Source organism: Rousettus aegyptiacus, unplaced genomic scaffold (assembly GCF_014176215.1).
Source record: "Rousettus aegyptiacus isolate mRouAeg1 unplaced genomic scaffold, mRouAeg1.p scaffold_m13_p_3, whole genome shotgun sequence".
Classification (NCBI taxonomy): Eukaryota; Metazoa; Chordata; class Mammalia; order Chiroptera; family Pteropodidae; genus Rousettus; species Rousettus aegyptiacus.
In genome coordinates this window covers 145,273,541-145,292,983 of record NW_023416306.1, presented here as the reverse complement: position 1 = coordinate 145,292,983, position 19,443 = coordinate 145,273,541, and the positions used below count along the sequence as shown (strand labels likewise).

The following is a 19,443-nucleotide window of genomic DNA, read 5'->3' as shown; positions in this document are numbered from 1 at the left end:
TATATATACTCGACAAAGGACTTTTATCCAGAATATATTTTAAAACTTCTATAAATCATTACTAAATACACAACACCATAGCTAAAATAAAAAAAGAAATTGCAATGCTAAGTATTAGTGAGGATTGGGGCAAGGAACTCTCAAATTCCAGTGACAGTGTAAATCAAAACAAATCTGAAAAACTCTTTGGCCGTAACTACTGAAGCCGAAGATCACATGCTCTGTGGCCCAGCAGTTCGATTCCTAGATATAATACATGTAACAGAAATGAGAGCCTGTACCACTGAAGGGTACGTACAAGAATGTTCCTAGCAGCTTTATTCGTAATAGCTAAAAACAAGCAACAAAAGAAATGTCCATCAACGGTAAAATGTTAAATAAGTTTTGGTACATTTGTGCAATGATAATAGTCATACACAGCAATGAGAAACAAAGACCCACTGATACATGCTTTAACAGGATTTATCTCACTAACATGATGTTAAGCAAAATAAGTCAGACACAAAAGAGGGTATAGTATATGCAAGAGAATTCAGTGGTAATTCTTTTTCTGTGGAGTTAAAGATGCTAAACAATCAATGACAGAGATCAAAGTGGTAGTTATCTTTATAAAAGGAAGGCAGTGACTGGGAGAAGGACCTGGGCATTCTGGGATATTGGCAGTGCTCTGTATTTTTATCTTTGGTTAAATGCTGGTTACATGGATGATGGGCATGCGATACATCAACGAAAGTTTATTTACAGTATTAAAACAAAACCAAAAAAATAAAAGCTTTAATTTTGCAAACTTTATAATTCAACAATTCCACTTCTAAAAATTTGGTCCACAGAAACAATTAAAATTGTATGCAAAAGTTTTAAGGGTAGTCTTTTGGGAATTGCTTATAGTCACAAAAAATTGTGAGCATTCTTTCTATTAATGAAATATAGTACTGTAGATGCTTCCATTAAAATAAATATAAATTCAGAATGTTGATTAGAATGGGTTGAAAAAGTAGGAATAGATGACCCCATTTTAAGATATACATATGTGAATATATATATTAATCCTTGCAGCATATATCATGAAGACTGTACACCAAATTATTTAAGGTAGAATTATAGACAACTTTATTTTCTTTTATTATCTATATTGAAATTTTAAATTATATTTCAAATACCCTGAAAAGGATAATAATAAAGTAAATGCCTATGAATGATCAATTTTTAATATTTTATCACATTTGTTTCCTATTTTTTAAAGAAATAAAACACATATATGGTTTAAGCCTCTATCTTTCCCACTCCAATTCCAATTCCTTCCTTTCCCAGGAAAAGAAAAAAACAATCCTAAATTTACCTCTCATCATCCTCATACATACTATTCCACTCTAACTTTAAATGTAGGTATCCAGAAATAACATATAGTCTCATTTTGTGTGTTTTAAATTTTATATAAATTAGTTATTTTCTATTTTTTCTAAAATAAACATTTGTTGCCCACATAATTTTTAGTTATTTTTAAAATAATTATGGAAATACAGAACATGCAACTTTCTAGGAAGCTGCAGAAAACCTGCATTCATTCAGAATCCTCGGCCTAAAAGAATGTATTTATCAGCCATAAGTGTCACAAAACCAGGACTATAACTTATTTGGTGTTATTTTCTTGGTGTCCCAGCACAAAAGCTGGTACATAGTAGGTACTCAAAAATATTTTTGGCATAAAATGAATCTATGAGTCAGCCTTGGGACAGAACTGGATATTGCAGGATGATTAGATTGGACAAGGGTCCTCAAAAATAGGGAGTTTAGTGGGTTTGTTTTCAAGAATTTACTCCAAAAGCTTCCTACTCTCTTTTACCATGGCAGGTTCTATTCAGACAGGTGCTGATACTGAAAATTCAGCTTATCATGATAATACAGTTTTCCATTTTCAACTAAAAAACTACGTAAGTGGCAAAAGATCTGCTATATATTTTCCACTTGGCAAGATTTCCAGAGTGTCCTATTTCTAGAAGGAGCTCAGGACTGAATGCAATAAGTGTGACTTGATGCACTTATTTCATACTGCAGTAATTAGAACAGAAATTACTTTTATATCGCCAAACTACTTACATGAAAGTGCAGTATAATTTTCCAAATTAGGCCAAGAATAATGGATGGATTTCCATCTATAATATCAGCAACATGAATATTTATCAGCTTGATCTGGAAAAGAAAAAGCACAGATTAAAAGGAGAAACTATTTCACAGTATTAATCTCTCCAGTAAATTTTCATGTGAAATTCATACTCACTGATCGGTTTTTTAGGAATGTCAGGGCATATTCTATATTGATTCTACACTGGAATGTATTAGATCCTTTATCTCGAGGCTATGAAATTCAAGCACAATATATTACTTGGAAATATGAATTTTTTTAAAAAGTCAGCGTAAAGTTTCTTAATGTTGTTTTAGGAGCTTACCAACTCTTGTCCTGAGAGTACTTCTAGCAGGTCCAGGAGGACATGCCCCTTCTTAATGTCTGTGAATAGGTCTGATATCACCGAGGGAGGAGTGTGCTGCAAAGGTCACAAGAAGAATAATCTCAAACTTTGGTCCCAAAACACAATACCTGTAAGAATCTCATAAATGTGCTTGGTGTCTTTGCAAAAGCTTGGATTTGGTAGTGATTTTCTTCTCAACTAAAAGGATGATAGTAGAACACACACAGTTCCACATCAAAACATGGCAAGTAGTGAACTTAATTCATCTCATGACAAATTTCCAGTAACGCAACACTCTTTCAGCTTTCAGAGAGCTTAAAACCCGTGTGCAGAAGTGGCATTCAAGACAGTCAGAATCAGCCAATAGAGACCCATTTGGGAAGAAGATGACATTTCTGAAGTGGCCTGTTTATGAACTGACTCTGTTTAGAATTACGAGCACTGTGTTGAGATGGGCAGACTATCAGGAGAGGCGCTTTCATTTTGTATCTAGGTTACTCCAGACACTTGGCATCGCTGAATGGCAGGCTGGCACACTGATTACGATCAAAGCCTCTGGGTCCAGACAGCCTGGGTTTGCATCCCAGCACTATCATTTACAAGCCCTGTGACCTTGGGCAAGTCACATAATTTCTCTGTACCTTAGTTTCCATGTTCTGTAAACTGGAAAAATTCTGTCTTATCTCAGGGGCATGTTGTGAAATCATTGAAATGCAATGAGTAGTCAGGAGAGGCAGTCCCTGCCTTATGATGGTTTGAGTTATGATTTTTTAACTTTACAGTGGTGAGAAAGTGATACGCACTCAGCAGAAACCATATGTCGAAGTTCGAATTTTGCCCTTTTTCTGGGCTAGTAATATGCGGTAGATACTTTCTCCTGATGCTGGGCAGCGGCAGTGAGCCACAGCTCCATCAGCCATGCGATCACGAGAGTGAACAACCCATGTCCTACAGTGCATTCTAGGCGTTAGATGATTTCTGCCCAACTGTAGGCTGATGTAAGCCTTCTGAACATATTTAAGGTAGGAATCATTATTATAATTTCACTTGATAAAAGATTTGTTGCTGCTTTCAATATTTTTTATAGCACCGTCTCCCATATACTTAACAAAAGTACTCCTTTTTAAAACGTGCTGGGAAGGAAGAACAAACATACAAGAACAAGATCAAGGTGATATTTACCACATTCTTTCAACCTTTTACATGTCACTAATGCTGTTTTTGGGAATCAAACTGAAGGAGTAGGAGTAACTTCAATGAATTTATAGTTTACTTGCTCTTTTTTTCCTCACCTTTGCCAACTGTGAGTTTATCCAGCAGGTGAAAGTTTTCTTCTGAGTGTCTTCCTGTTCGGCTATTTAAAAAAGATAACAGCAGTTATAAAATGAGAAGCCTCAGAAACCATTTAAACATATCAAAGCCTCAAAGATCTGTCACTCTGGGTGTGGGTGGATAGGTGTATGGGTGTATAGGTGTGTGTGGGGGGGGGAGGGGTGTGTGTGTGTGTGTGTGTGTTTCACAGCCTTACAAACCTTCTAGGACTTAATCTAAATTTCAGATGTTTGTCCAAGACCGTTTTGGAAATAGGGTGCTGATATGAGACATTTTTTAAAGTCACAAGTTAGCTGACAAGAGACGATGGTTTTTAATACTCTTTACTAACAAAAGAATTAAGTCCCTACATGGCCTTGACAGTGCTATACAAAGAACCGTGAGCAAAGGGAAGAGCTCCCAGCCCAAGACTTGCAGTCTAAGCCAGTGCCATGCGGTATTTAAAGATAAACCACAGAACATCTGGAGCTATTTTAAAAGGCTCATAAAATCATTGCAGTTTAGTCTTGATATTAATCATGAGCATTCATCATGGAGAAGATATTGCCACTGAATTAACTGTAAATGAACCGCAATTAGAGTCAGAGAGACCTGGGTTCAAATCCTGTCTCTGACACTGCGTAGCTGTATGACACTGAGCAGCTTACCCTCGGAGTAAGGTGAGCAGCACTTATACACAGAGACTGTTAACGATTCATTTAAAGTGAACAGACTCTGGCACCCAGGCAACACATGTGAAATGTTAGCTTTTACTCTTAATAAGTGGGCAGGAGTCAAGCGAAAGATCTGAACACTCAGAGTGTATCTTCTCTTCCTCCCTAGCACAGCAGTGAACCCCACACTGACCATCCATGCTTCCCCTAACCTTCTATACCCTTGGCTTCAGCAGACACCCTCGGCTCTGAGGCCTAGGGTTAGCCCTGCACATAAGGACCAACTTTCCATTCTCCCAAGGCTCCTCACCCTGCTGGACTGGGATAAGAATAAGCCCAGACAATCGCTCCTCCCTGCGCCTAATACTCACTGCCCACCTCAAGTTCACCGGGTCTCATCTCATTATGACTTTATCCCTGCTTATGTCTGTGCGCACACACACGTGCATACACACCCCAGATTCTGAGGTCCCCCTCAATTCTCTCACTCTAATTTCCGTAAGACTCTGCATATCTCCCAGCTGTTCTCGTTTCCCATCTCTCCTTAACTTCTAAAACCCTTCCACTGATGCTGAAATCCATAGCACACCATCGACATAACCCCTGCGTGCCCACCACCCTCTCCAGGTAACTGAAAGCTGGCCCTCCTGGGAACTCTGCTTTCCCTGCAGCCTCTCAGGCAGTGCCATGTTTTCTCTTACAGACCCTGCACCACAGTTGCTTGCTCCTCACTACTACTTCCAGACCCTTTGCTACTCTATCCCTGAAATGTTCCAGCTCTGACTCCTATGTAATCAGACTGTCCCCTATAATATAGTCACCTACTTACTTCTGTTACTTGTCATCATTTCTCAAAGGTTTCAGTTCCTTCCCAATAGTTGCTCTCTCCAATACAACTCCTGCCTAATTCTTGGCGACAACAACATACATACCGATGGATGTTCCAACGTCCTGCTCTCTTGTTTCTTGAATTCTTCTTCTCCAATGAACTTGTCTTCTGCCCTGCCTCAACCACTCACTGTCATGGCCGCACCCCAGACCTTGTCATTACTAATAACTACAACTCGTCATCTCGATTTCATGCATCCCCACCTCTCAACATCTTATTTTCTCAGTTCATTCCCTCTAGTGTTCCAACTCCAACAATTGTTGGATTCCACTGGTAACTCGAAGCCGTCCACTCTGCAAGCTATATGCTATCCCTCACACCCTCAATATCCTTCCTTTCACCCTTATCCAAATTCCATAATCAATTATTACAAACACTCCTTTGGACCTCTTATTACGTCGTGAGTGCCTGCCACTCCAACACTAGTCTCTTACTCAGACCTACGCGCATGCTGCTGAATCTGGCTTAAAGAAAATCCAACCGTGCTTGCTGACTGGTCTCACCATGACCCGGGTCCAAGTGGGCCATCAGTGCTGCCCGGCAGTCAGACTATACTACGCTCTCCTACTCCCTTACACTGCAATTTCATACCCTCTTTCTCAAACTTCCAACGCCTCCTCTCCCATCCTTACTCTCAGCTGAGACCTTGCTTCCCGGGACACGTAAGGAATCATTCACTCCCTAATCTAAAAATCTATCACAGTGCTCTGCCTCCAACCCTTTAGCACTGTAAACTAGCCCTGCTCAGACCTAAAATCAGTCCCTTCGTTCATTCATTCGATCCCATCCTTTTGAAGCTACTCAAGGACTTTTTGCTCCTTTCTCTTCTATATCATTTTCTTTTTTCCCCTCTCTCTCACAGACCATCCCCATCGCTACAGATCCTTACTATTAATTCGTCCACCTAAAAACAGTAACAAAAACGAATGTCCTTAACCCCGTTCCCCATGAACTACTGCTTCATTTGTCTACAGCCCACTGTGGCAAAACTCCTCCGATACACGCATCTACATTCACGGTCTCCAGATCCTCTCCTCCTGCTCTCTTAACAGAACCCGCACCAATCAGGCCCTCCTCACTCCACTGAAACTACCCTCAAGGTCATCAGTGACTAATCACTAAAACCAACGGTCAATTCTCATCCTTCGTCTTTCTAGAGAAAGCAGGAGCATCCAGTACAGATGATCACTCTCTTCTCCTGCCCCTAGGTCCCCACATTCTATGTTTTCCTCCTGCACCACAGCTTGGCTTCTCTCCTCCTCTCATACTTTATATCGAATGCCTCAGGAAATCCTCTTAGGTCCGCCTTTAAAATATGTTCAAAATATGACCACTTCTCACTGCTTCTCCCTCCGCCTGGATTACTGAGATAAATTCCTAACAGGTTTCCTGCCTTCTACACTTGTCCTCTAAATACTGTTCTCAACACAGCAGCCAGAATGATACTAAACTGCCTACTCGGATCAGGGAGCCCCTTTACTCAAAACCCTGCAAGGTCTCCTCAGTTCACCCCTTACATTGACAACAAGTCCAAATACCAAGGGCCCCCACTCCCGTTCCCCCCACCTTGCTCATTCTGCTCCAATCACTCTCGCCTGCCTGTTTTTCTCAAACTCTCCACATTCCCGCCTTAGGGCTTTTGCATTAGCTGTCTTTTCTTCCAGGCATGTTCTTACTACAAATATCTCCACGAGCCTAACTCTTCTTCTCTTTCAAATCTTGGCTCAAATAGCACATCACCTGTACGATCTGTTCTGAACACCCTGTTTATTACTGGAATACTCCCAACTCCTGCTCTATTTTTTCGACAGGACTTATCATTATTTAACATGCTATGTAAGTTATATATGTAGTATGTGTGTTATTAATGCCTTGCTCTCCTCCTCATAAAACGTAAGCACCATACAAGCAAAGACGTTTTGGCCTGTGACATATTCCAGGTGATTAGAAGAGTCTGACCTACAGCAGATCCTAAATAAACACTTACTGAAAAAATTATTATTATTTTACTAAAATAATTACTATTATTTTACTAATTATTATTTCCTAATTATCATTGTTACATTTTGTTTACTATACTGAGAAGGTAAATAGACCTGTATGTGTCTACGTTTCTTTCTCTAAAAGCTGTCTGTTCCGCCCTCTACTACTGCCTTTCCTTTGACTCCTCCCATTTCCTTACTAATCTCTATCACACCAGTAACAGACTGAAAGAGTTGGTTGACATCTAATTTAAGTTCTCAAAATTTTTTGAATTTGATGAGATTTCAGGTTGAGAAATAGAAGAGAGTCTGAGTAAGTGAAATTTTAGGGTGTTTAAAAACTGTTCAGTAAGTACTGTGACTGATTAGAGATTAAAAATGCATTTTGCCTCATTGGATCATTTTTCTTATCTTTTTTTTTTTTTTTTTTTAACAGCAGGAAAGAAAAGCTTAGAAGGGAAAGTAAAACAACAGTACACTTCCAGAAGTGGAAGTGGGTGTGAGCAAGAGAAGTGTAGCTCAAAGGGCCTTTTGTCTTATCTTTTTAAAACCATTTCATTTTTTTCTGTATTACCAATTTAAATTAGTAATAGCCCAGTGACTTACACATTACAGGGTGCTCAATAATTGTTAGGTGAACTGAATTCAGTTCTGACAAGCCAACTGGATAGATAGTCTGGGCTTTTGAGTTATTTTTGTTTTAAATAAATCTCACTTAACGAAAGAATTATAAAGACCACAATTTTGTCCTATAATTCAATATGTCATTAAATCTTCTGGAATCTTAGACATATGTTTTCTTTTTTTTTTCTAGTTCAGTAGACAATAAGACAATCATTTTTAAACATGCACTGATGTGTCCCAGGAAGTGTATTGAGAGCTAATTTTGTTCCTCAAAAGAAAGAAACTAGAGGACAAGTTTTTATGATTCCAGGATCAAGTTACAGGTGCATAATATACATTAATCAAGACCATGTATAAAAACAGGGCGGAACCTATCCAGTTTTTAAACAATTAAACAAATTCGAAACAAAAACAAAACAAACAGAAAACACCAAACATGACTCTCTTCACCCTTACGGAACTGAGAGGTTTTTCTTTCAAGGTGATAAAAATGTGAAAAAGAAGCTAATCAGGAATGCTACCAGGGCCGGGAGGTAGAGCCTATACTGACTTTAAGGGAGTTCCAAGGGGTAAAAGAAGGCGGGCACCTTTAAATAACCATAAAAGAGGTGAAATGCTGACATGACACAAAACTGAGTGCAAAAAGAGCATGTGGTGCCTAAGGGGTTTTACTATTCCATATCCCCCCGGAAAACCTCAGCCATTTTGAACCATTTCCAAGTAAAATGAGGAATCATTTCATCTCCATGCAATGCTAGGCAAAAGGGGCCTTGGGACTGAGCAAACTGAAGACTATGAACCTTCTTAGACTGAGAAAATAGTCAGCAAAACCAGGGCTCTACCTAGATTGTCCGAACTGGAGCGCCTAACCTAAGACGAGGGTGGACTGAGGAATACTCCGGGACAGGAACATAATTCGATTATGTTCTAATTCGATTAAAATCTAATAGAAACAAGGGGAGAAACAATAAGAGGAGCAGTCGGATCAAATCCCCACCCGGTACTTTCCAGTTAGCAAAGGAAACAGTGCAGAAACAAAGGCTTCAGGAAAAGATTTAGAAAGGAAACGTCATGGCTTTTAACTAAACTCATTGTCCGCACTTAGAGATGACTTCGTCATCCTGGAAATCAGAACTCTTCAAATTCAACAAGGACCCTTTGCTAATGGCAAACAAAGACGTCCCAGATGCAATTAAACACCTTTGTAGCAGCTCAATTAAATGGTCTCGTATGTACCATTTCATTTATCCCTTGACACACTTCTCTCACACTTTTATACTGGCTTATCCCTGAAAAGCAGTATTAATTCCGCAGAAACAAGAACCAAATAGCTCACCCTATGGCAGGATAAGTAACCTTTTGTTCTTTTCATAGCTTGATCCATTGGGGGAAAAAAATAATTGAGAGCCACATGCTTTAAAGCAACTTAATTTGAGTGAGTGAGATTTTTTTAACTGTTGGGTTTTTTTTTTTTCATTTCCAGGGAAACTTTCTAATAAAATAATTAAACTCTTCTCAAAAAGGCATGTAGAGAATAGGACCTTTTAATCAGCAGATGTTAGAGACAGAAAAGAAAGAGAATAACAAAATCCATTACAATGATGAGTTTCGTAAATTGCCAAGCAACAGAGAATGAGAAATTCTCTATCCTGATTTTTAAGGCAAATAAGAAATACATATAATGCAGGAAAATGTAGTGAATTTTATTCAGGCACATATAAGTATCTTTTATTATCATTCTTAGAAAATATCTGACTGAATTTGAGAAATGAAGCACAGAAAAGACTTTCCCTAGGTGTCATTACTATAAAAATAAATTTAATCCCTGAGTCCATTCTTATTTAAATTGCCTTTTGTAAACTGCCAGTTCATAACCTTAGCTGGAAGGGAACTCAAATGAAAATAATTTAAGTGCAATTAAAGAGTATGAATTTTAAGTTCTTTATAAAGCTCATTATAAAACTACCCTGGCCACTGCGTCTGAGCAAGGTCCAGTTGCACCAAAGTTCATCTAAAATCTTGACTCCAGCAGTCCTCCCTGGTAGTAAGAATTCAAAAGCAGCTACCCCAAGCATGAGAATCACTAGTTTACATTTTCACTTAAACATAGAGCAATGCATTATTATGATGTTTCTTCTCCAAGAATGTTCTCTACTGCATATGGTCCCTGAAAAACTTATGCAACCTCCTTCTACCGAGGAATTTCCCTTCTTCCCTATTATTGGATTATTGATAACAGGTTTACTGCACACTGGCCCCAGATTCATTACTTTGACCTTTCACGTTCCTCATTCAAATCTTTTGATCATTTCCTAATTCCTTAAGGAATAAATTATAAATGTTTAGCCTAACATTGTACTTCATTCATAATTTGACTCCAATCTACTTTTTCCTGAGTCATCTCCCATAACTTCTCTACTCATGTCCTATTTCTCCAGCCAAACTAAAATAGCTACAATGCATCCCAATTAAGTTTCATTCTTCTGCACTGCCATGCTATATACCCTCTGCAATGGCCAATCTTCCAGTCTCCCTCTGCATTCACAGAAATTCCAGCACTCAGCTCAGTGTACTCGGCAGGCATTCAATTAACATTTGTTAAAATAAGACACATCCTGTTCAAATGCTCCCTTACCTAAAGTGAAAGAGAAATAATCTCTTCTGGCTCTGGCCTCCAATGATACCTTGTTGGATCTTTTCCTATTATTATTGCTAACAGAAAGTAATAATTCTCATTAAACTTTTTTTCTAAATAGTAACAAAAATTAAAAGTTAACCATAACACTCCCCAAACTCCCTCATTTTCCTCCCCCCAGGGACAACATTAATTAACAGTTTCCTGTGTATCCTTCTAGATTAAGCGTGTAAAGGACATAAATTCTAAAGGGCAAGAATTTGTGTTGGTTGGTCACTGGGTCCCTAGCTTCTAGAATAATACCTCACAAATAGAAAACACTCAGGTAATATTTGCTGAATGAATGGATGCATGTACATGGAAATTAAATGAATATATGTGTTTCATTTTTTAAGTTGATAATTCAAAAAGCAGAGATTTAGGTATACTACTTAAAGTCAAAAAGCACCTGCTAAGTTATAAAAAAAAAACTGTAAAAAGGAGATTATAAACCTTCTAAATTACAGAAAAGAAAACTACATCTAGGCAGTAAAAAGAATAAAGTAGATATATGTGTGCTGATGTGGATACACTGAGTAACAAAGAGCAAGTTGTAAAACAGTATGCTTATTGTTATTCTATCTGTACTTTTATTAAAGGATAGCTATATACATAGCCGGTTTGTTTCTAGCTTGTGGTAATTACCACCAGCTGCTCATGTATTATAGTCACGTACCTGCATGTGGTTTCCCTCCTACTCAATGTATGAACCTTAAAGTTAAACATTTATGCTTTTGTGTTTTTCCTTCTCCTTAGCACAATGCCATGGAGAGAAGAGGTACTCAACAAATAAATATTTGCTGACTGAAAGATTTGGTAAATATTAAAAGTCTGGAGCATCAAAGTGACTTGTCATTATAGGAAGAATAATGTACTAACAATAGTTACTAGGCCTATGTCATACGCTAATCCTTGTTTAAATAAACCTGAGGCAATTTCTTTTTTCTATTAATAAAATGTCGTGAACAAAAGATTATGTACTAATGAGACACTGCTGCCATTCCCTAAAACAAATCTGCCAACTCACTGTTAGCGGACAGACCTGGTAAGAATAACTGAATTCAGATGATAACGCAACACATTTTAGCCATGCGTCCCAATAGCCATGCGTCCCAAGGAATCTTAATTAAATGTAATCCACTAGGAAGGAAACTAAAAATAATAAGGCCATCTCTTCTATTATTTCTCATGGAGATGATAAGAAACACAAATAAACGAAAAAACAAATTAAGGGAATAAAAACACACAGGCACACAATTATTTTTTTTTTTAAAAAAAAAAGCCTTAACTATTTGAAGAATAAACAGGAAAAGACCTGTTACTTAACTACAAAAGGAAGACTATTAACTAATGGAGAAAGCAGGGGGATAATTTACAACACATTTTCTTGAAACCAACCATAAGCAAATAAGTAAGAAAAAGAAATACTGTCGTACCAAGACTGAGATCTTGTTTATTGAACCAGAAAACTGAGTTAGAAAGTAAGCTCTAGCTAACATAATGTAAGCACAACCATGTCTCAAACTCAGAATTCTTTAACCCCACGTATTTCCCTCCTGGAGAATCCATGTTGTCACAATGGGGAAACTGTCACTTGCCTGTCAAATTCGGCATCCCAGGACTAACATCACACTCTCCTTCCATACCTCTCCCAAACCTGTCCTCACTCATGTTTCTATCTCATAGATTTGATGCCACTATCCTTAAACATCCTTGAGTACAACCTGCCACCAAATCCTGCCAAATTTGCCTCCACACAGCTCTGGTATCCACTCCCTTTCCCACATCTCTCGGCTCCCCCGGCCCTCCTGCAGAATCGACTGGTAACTCTGGCCTGGGCTACTACTTCCATGGCCAACCAGGTCTGCTCCACTTCCTTCATTCTATTTTCCGCTTCAGTCAGTGAATATATTACCCTTTCTGCCCCGTTAACGGTTTCTCTCTGCTCTGAGGATCAAGAACAAAATCTGTAACAGCCTAGGAGGTCTTATGTGGTCCACCCCAGAGCATCTCTCCAGCCTCAGGATACACCACTCTCCCAAGCACCCAGGGCTCCAACCACCCCGTCTTCTTTCAGGGCCTTTAGAAGGTATGTTCCCTCCTGCCACGGCCACTTGCACAGGCGTGTCCCATCTCTCCCTTCGCCTAGTTAACCTCTCCTTATGCTTAGGTCCCAGCTCAACCCTTGCATCCTGACAAAACCCAAGTCAATCTGTCTTTTATTATTTGCTCTGGCAGAGCCATGGGTTTCCACCCCCTATTTAGCATTTGCTTCAACCTCTTATAATCAAAGACAAGGTTAAGAACACTGGGTCCAGAGCCAGACTACCTGGTTTGATTCTGAGTCAGCCCTTTATTTGCTCAGTGTATCTCAGTCTTCTTATCTATAAAATGAAGATAACTTCACAGAACTGCCAGAAGGATTAAGTAATTATACTGACATTGATCAAAGGTCAACAAACTATAACCCAAAGGCCAAATCTCTTCTGGGACACAGACACGTTCATTTGTTTACGTACTGTCAGTAGCTACTTTCATTCTGAAATGGCAAAGTTGACTAGCTGCAACAGAGACCATGTGGACCTCAATGACTAAAATATTTCCTACCTGGCCTTTATGGAAAAAGTTTGTCAATTCAAAGCATGGACTATGACTGGTGTACACAAAACAAAACTAGCTACAGCATGGACGGACCTCGAAAACATTATGCTAAGTGAAAGAAGCCAGTCACAAAACACCACATGTTATATGATCCCATTGGTATGAAATGTCCAGAATAAGCAAATCTATAGACAAAAAGTAGAAAAGTAGACAGGTGGTTGCCGGGGCAGCATGGCGGGGGTTGGGGGGAAGGAGGGGCGGGCCAGGGGCGGCGCTTAAGAAAGAAAGCTAAAGGGTATGGGGTTTCTTTTCGGGGTGATGAAAATGCCCTAAAATTAATTGTGATACTTGTGCAATTCATTAAATACATTAAAACATACTGAACTGTACACTTTAATGGGTGAGTTATATGGTTCGTGAGCTACATCTCAAATTATGTCTCAATAAAGCTGCTCCAAAAGAAATTAGCTAATACTTGTGGTGTTATTAGACTACTCTGTCTCCTCAGTAGCCAGTGAGCTACACGAGAGCATGAGCCAAGCCTGTTTTTGTTCCTCACACTGCCTGCGGCACCTACTACGGTGCGTTTCATTTTGTACAAATTCAGAAAACATTTGTTGAATAGTTCAATGGCTGGAGGAGGAATGAGGCTTTGCTGCTTTTTTTCCCCAATTAATATAGAGGTTTAAGTGCTTAGTTTGTTGGGAAAACATATGACATACAATAAACGATTTCCATTGCGGGCCTTAGCCTGTGGAATCCAGCAACTTCATGTCCCCGCATGAATGAGACGCGCCCTTGTGCAAGCACCTGAGATTTTCACACTGAGGCTTTTGTTTCCACCCTCACTGGCCAACAGAACTCCTGGCTCTCTAAGTAAGCAAACCTGGTACTTCTAGGCCAAGAAAATGAGCCCACGATACATATAAAATGCCTATAATCTAGGGTGCTATTTGTCTCTTTCTCACCTTCTTCCGACTCATCTGAGGTGTTCAATAAATATCTGTGGAATGAAATTAAAGAAATACCTACATTTCTTTTAACATATATTTCTCACTCCTAACTATCAGTCGTCTACCACATAGAACTGTGAGTGCTTTTGTTTTGAAAATCACAATGTGTGAGCCTGAATACCTTCCACTGGGGCAGCAGTCAAAACACCTCTGACTTTTGAGTGCAGAAGAACCAGACTACACCAAAGAGATCTGTGCTGTGATTATAAATCTAGAATTCGTACACTTTTGAATGCCAGCAAATTACTCAGGGACATTGCTTAAGTGCAGAGTTCTGGGTCCCAGCTTCCAGAGATGCCAATTCAGGGGGTTCACACAGCTCACTTTGAGGAACACCTCTCTAAAGTTATTGGACTGATTTACATGGGTGACTTAGAAGGGAATAGGAAGGGCCTGATACAAATAGTGACGAAATAATGAACTCTGAGATATTAATATACTGTAACTCAATATAAATTTGTTGTAATATGTGGGTATACTAAGACACATTTGGAGGGACTCAGAAGGCTTGCTGAAACAAGTCAAGTCCAGGAATAAGTGGGGACTCAAGGGTAAGGCCCAATAACTCAATTTCATTAAAGTCTTTCAATGAAGTAGTTAGGTAAGCATTTTATAAATGAAAAAGTTATAGCTCCCAGAAGATGAATGAGTTTTATTAACTCATTCAATAAACATTTATTGAAAGTTACTATGTTCCAGACACTGAGCTCCAGATCTCACACATGGTCGGGGAAAATTTCAAATCCAGATGTCTGATACCGAAATCCATGTTTTTTTATTCTAACTAAAAATCAGCTGAAATGTCAGAACCATGGCCCCTCCAGCTACCATCCTATCTTTCTCCTCCCCTTCAAACCCAAACATCATGAAACAATTATCTGTCCTAGCTGTCTTCACTCTTCACTTCCTTACTTACCATTCACTTCTCAACCCACGAAAAGCTGGCTTCCACCCCAACCACTCCGCTTAAGTCTCAGTTAGGCCACCCATAACATTGCCATTGCTGAATCCCAGGGCTGTGTCTCAGTACTCACTGTTCATCACCCGCTCTGCCTTCGGATTCCACGACACCACACTCACCTGGTCTTCTTCCTAGTTCTCTGGACACCCCTCCTCAGGCTCTGTTATGGCCTTTTTTTTTATGTTTCTGTTTCTGTAATATTCTGCCTAGGCCCTTCTTCTCTTTTTCTAGACATTTTCATCTAATTCAAGGGAACAAATTACCATTATGTTAATACTTTCCAAATCTTTACCTTCAGCCCAGATGTATGTTTCTCCTGAGTTTCATGTCTGTATATCCACTTATTTCCTGGGCATCTCCACTTAGTTAATCCACAGACACTTTAAACTCAACATTTCCAGAACTGAGTCATCATCTCTAACCAACTCTTTCCCCAACCAAAGTTGTTCTACTGCATTTTTTTCAGTGAATGGTTCTATCATCCACGCATTTGCCAAAAATAAACCCAAGTCATCTTTGATACTTCCCTCTCCCTCACTCTGCCATACCCGGTCAATCAAAAGGCCCTGATAATTACCTCAATAAAGCTGAAAATAAAATAAAATAAAATTTTAATCCTTAAAATAGTACCTGTTAGATATCTCTCAATACCCACTTCTCTCCATTCCCACTGGCACCATTATTTCTCAGCTGGGCCCCCATAACAAACTTAAACGGTCTTCCTATCTTCATACTCACTCCCATGAGACCACAGCCCACATGGCAGCCCGGGTAATTTCTAAAACCAGTTCTGAATATGTCTCTACTCAGAATCCTTCAATTGCTTCTACTTGGGCTTAGGACAAATTTCAAACCCCTACATGTTTACTTACCCTTTATAGCCTTACCTCTTCACATCCTTCTTCAAATTACAATCCTCAGTCTCAAGGACCATCTATTTCCTTGAATATGCCAAGTTCAACTTGTTCAGTTTTATCTTCTGGCTTTCATAGTGTTACCACCAACTGGAGCACTCTTCCCATCTTCACCCTGCTCATCTGCTAACATACTTTAGCTCTAAGCTTCCTCTGGGAAGCCTTCCCTGACCCCTAAGTCTGGGTTGGGTACCCCTCCCCTACACTCTGTAGAACCACGTCTTCCCTCTCCTGCAGTACACGTCATTTGATACCCCGCCAGTCCATGTACTTGTCTGTATCCCCGGAATAAGAACAAATGTTTCAGGACAGAATATGCCATGTGCCATCCCATTTGTTCATCAGCATAGTGCCTTGTACACACAACTAGATGTTCAGAAACACTTGCTGAATAATGAATAAACAAATAAATGAATGACGCTTTAGGAATAAATTAACCTATATGTAGAAAAAGCAAAACAAGTAATAAAATAGTATTTCTTTCCTTAAAAAAATCCTACATTTCCCTTCACCGAGTGCCTGATATCTCTGTTCCCCTTCAGGGCAAAATTTCTTTAGAGCGTTCACTGAGTCAATGTCTTCACTTCCTCACCTCTCCTTCTCTCCTCAACCCACCCAATCAGGCCTCCGTCTCCACCACCTGGATGTGGCTAACCTTACCAGAGCCACCAACTAACTCTACAAGGCCAATCCAGTGGCCACATCTTTATTCTACACAGCTGACCATACTACCTTGAAATACTTTCATAAAAGGGGTTTCTATGCCATCACACTCACCTGGTGTTCCTTCTTTGTCCCTGGCTACTCTGCAGTGTCCTTTGCTTCTTCCTCATTTTATACTTGACCTTTAACACTGAAAGACCCAAAAGGTCTGCTCTAGCTACACACTCCAGAAGTGATCTCATCCAGTCCACAGCTTTAAATGAACAAACGAATAGGACAAACAAACAGAGACTCATGGACATGGATAATGGACTAGTGGTTACCAGAAGGGATGGGGGAGTGGGGACGGGGAAAATTCAAAAAATAAAATGTTGAATGTAAATATACCAGCCATACACTGATGACACCCAAATTTATACCTCTTCCTAGAACTCTGGATCCTTTCAGCCAAGTGTCTGCTTGACATCTCCATTCAGATTATCAAATAAACATCTCATATCAATCATGGCAAAAACAAAAAACAAAAACAAAAACAAAAAAAATCCTGATTTCCCCTAAACTTATTCATCTACCAGTCTCCGTAATTTCATCAACTACTCTGTTGCTTAAGATAAAAATTTAGAAATCATTCTTAATTTGTGAATATGCTCAGCATTTATAAATATCCTTTAAAAATCTATGGTTCTTCATCCCTTTGTACCACACTGATCCAAACTACCATGATATCTCACTCGGACTACGACAAAAGCATCATAACTGGCATTCTTGCTTCCTCTCTTACCCCCAGATAATTTCCTCACCAGCTTGTTCAGCCCTGCCTTGCCTTGTTCCAATACTAGCTTGCCCACCACAATGCAGTCACCAGGCCTCCTTTGCTCCATGAATTCACCAAGATTGTTTTTCCCTTTGATCTTTTCCTTGAGCTATTCCCTCAGACTGGAATGCTCTTCTCTTGTTCTTTGCAAGACATCTCCTTTGTGTTATTCAAAGCCTCCTTAAATGTTTCATCCTCGGAAAGGTCATCTTGGCCCACCCCAACTAAAGACACCCAGGCACTATCAAGTAAACCCATTTTTAATCCTCTGCATGGCTTACCATGTGCTGAAATTTTTCTCAATAACTTATTCTTTGTCTCTCTAACTTAAATGCAAGCACCATGGGCGCATGAAGCTTGCTGGAGTTGTTAGTCTCAGTATTCTCTTAATTTAAAATTAGGCTATCATATGCTTGATATGAAGTAGGGTCTCAGAAACACGTGCTGCATGAATGAATCCATGAACAGATTTATCTTTACTCATAAAAACTAAATTATGTAATGAAGTAGTGTGAATTCTGTTTTGAAGACATCAAACCCCTTGGAAGTTCCACCAAGAGAACATTCAGACTGAGGCAGACAGCGATACACGGCAGAACTAGTTTCCACTGTTAATTTAACAATCCTACTTACCTGAAGACGAGGCCAACAACTTCAATGTTCTGGAAAAATCCTAAATGTTTCTCATGTTTAACAAGAGCATCTGTATTCTGCATCTGAGCTAGCTGCCCTTCCTCTCGTGGCATTTTACTGCTAGTGTGATTGGTAGCCGCTTGTGCAATAAAGACTGAAAGACCAAGATATGACCAGTGAGTGCTGCTCCACCCTGAATGTGGACAGGAAGTGTGTGTGGCTACTCACCCGCCATTTTCTTCCTGTGCTCACTCAATATGCATCACCGCACAGACCATCAATGACCAGGAGAGGCTATTCACCCAGAATGTCATGTCTCTCCTCCATTAATGTACACATTTAGAACTTCAAACATTTCATCCCTCCGATAAATCAGTCCTATCCTTTTACCTACCTACCCACTTTTAAAAATACACAGTGGTGGTAAACTTCAATTCTCATATATATTAAGAACAAGTGCAGTTACATTTTACCAAAACTTCCCTGAAAGTTTTGGAAAAATAAAGCCAGAGAAATTGTAATCATCAATGTTGAAATCAGATATGGGAAATAATCCTTGAAGAGGATTTTCGATGACCTCTGATTTTCAGAGTGTAAAATCACACACCAAACTCACCAGATATTTATGAATTAATCTAGTATAATGACTTCTTATTTTCCCATTTTCAAGGGGAAATTATTTTGAGTTTTATTTTTCCTAATAAACTACTTCAAGCTCTGAATAATTAAGCCCCCTCCCAACACACACGCATACACAAAAGCTCAGAAAAATCCTGTATCTCCCATGGGGCTAATTAAAAAAGATTCCGATTTCTACAAGGAATGAATGACATCTTTGTTAACCTACTTTAACAGGACTCTAAATGACCCTGGATTTTTCTTGCCCCAGTTTTCAAAATGTAACTGACCCAGAATAAGTAAGCTTATCCCCAAACTCCTGACAAAAACAGAATCAAAATTCCCAGAAGCCAAAACTCTGTATACAACCTAAGAAAAAACATTTTCTGTGCGGAACACTGTACAATGCAAACAACACTGTTCGAAGAGCTCTTATTTTATTTTTCATTAACTGGAATAGTTTTAAGATTATAAAGCTTTACTAAATCAAGGCAAATAATCTTCCAGGAAAACACAGCAAAAGACACTGTCAGCTACTGTGATATCAGGAACCTTCTGGAAATCTTTGTGTTGGCACAATATAGCACAAATAGCCAGTGAAAGA

The 19,443-nt window shown here is 39.2% G+C and overlaps 1 protein-coding gene across 17 annotated transcripts in view; it reads right to left on the bottom strand.

Annotated features, from left to right (window-relative positions):
* Positions 1-19,443, bottom strand: part of SYNE2 (spectrin repeat containing nuclear envelope protein 2) — a 272,956-nt gene that overhangs the window by 207,821 nt on the left and 45,692 nt on the right. For all 17 annotated transcript variants that reach the window (XM_036238293.1, XM_036238291.1, XM_036238296.1 and 14 more), the window contains 4 exons: positions 3,761-3,822; positions 2,448-2,543; positions 2,279-2,356; positions 2,098-2,190 (listed from right to left, as the gene is read on the bottom strand). In XM_036238293.1, coding sequence (XP_036094186.1) covers positions 2,098-2,190; positions 2,279-2,356; positions 2,448-2,543; positions 3,761-3,822 — 329 coding nt within the window. The remainder of the gene's footprint in view (positions 1-2,097; positions 2,191-2,278; positions 2,357-2,447; positions 2,544-3,760; positions 3,823-19,443) is intronic.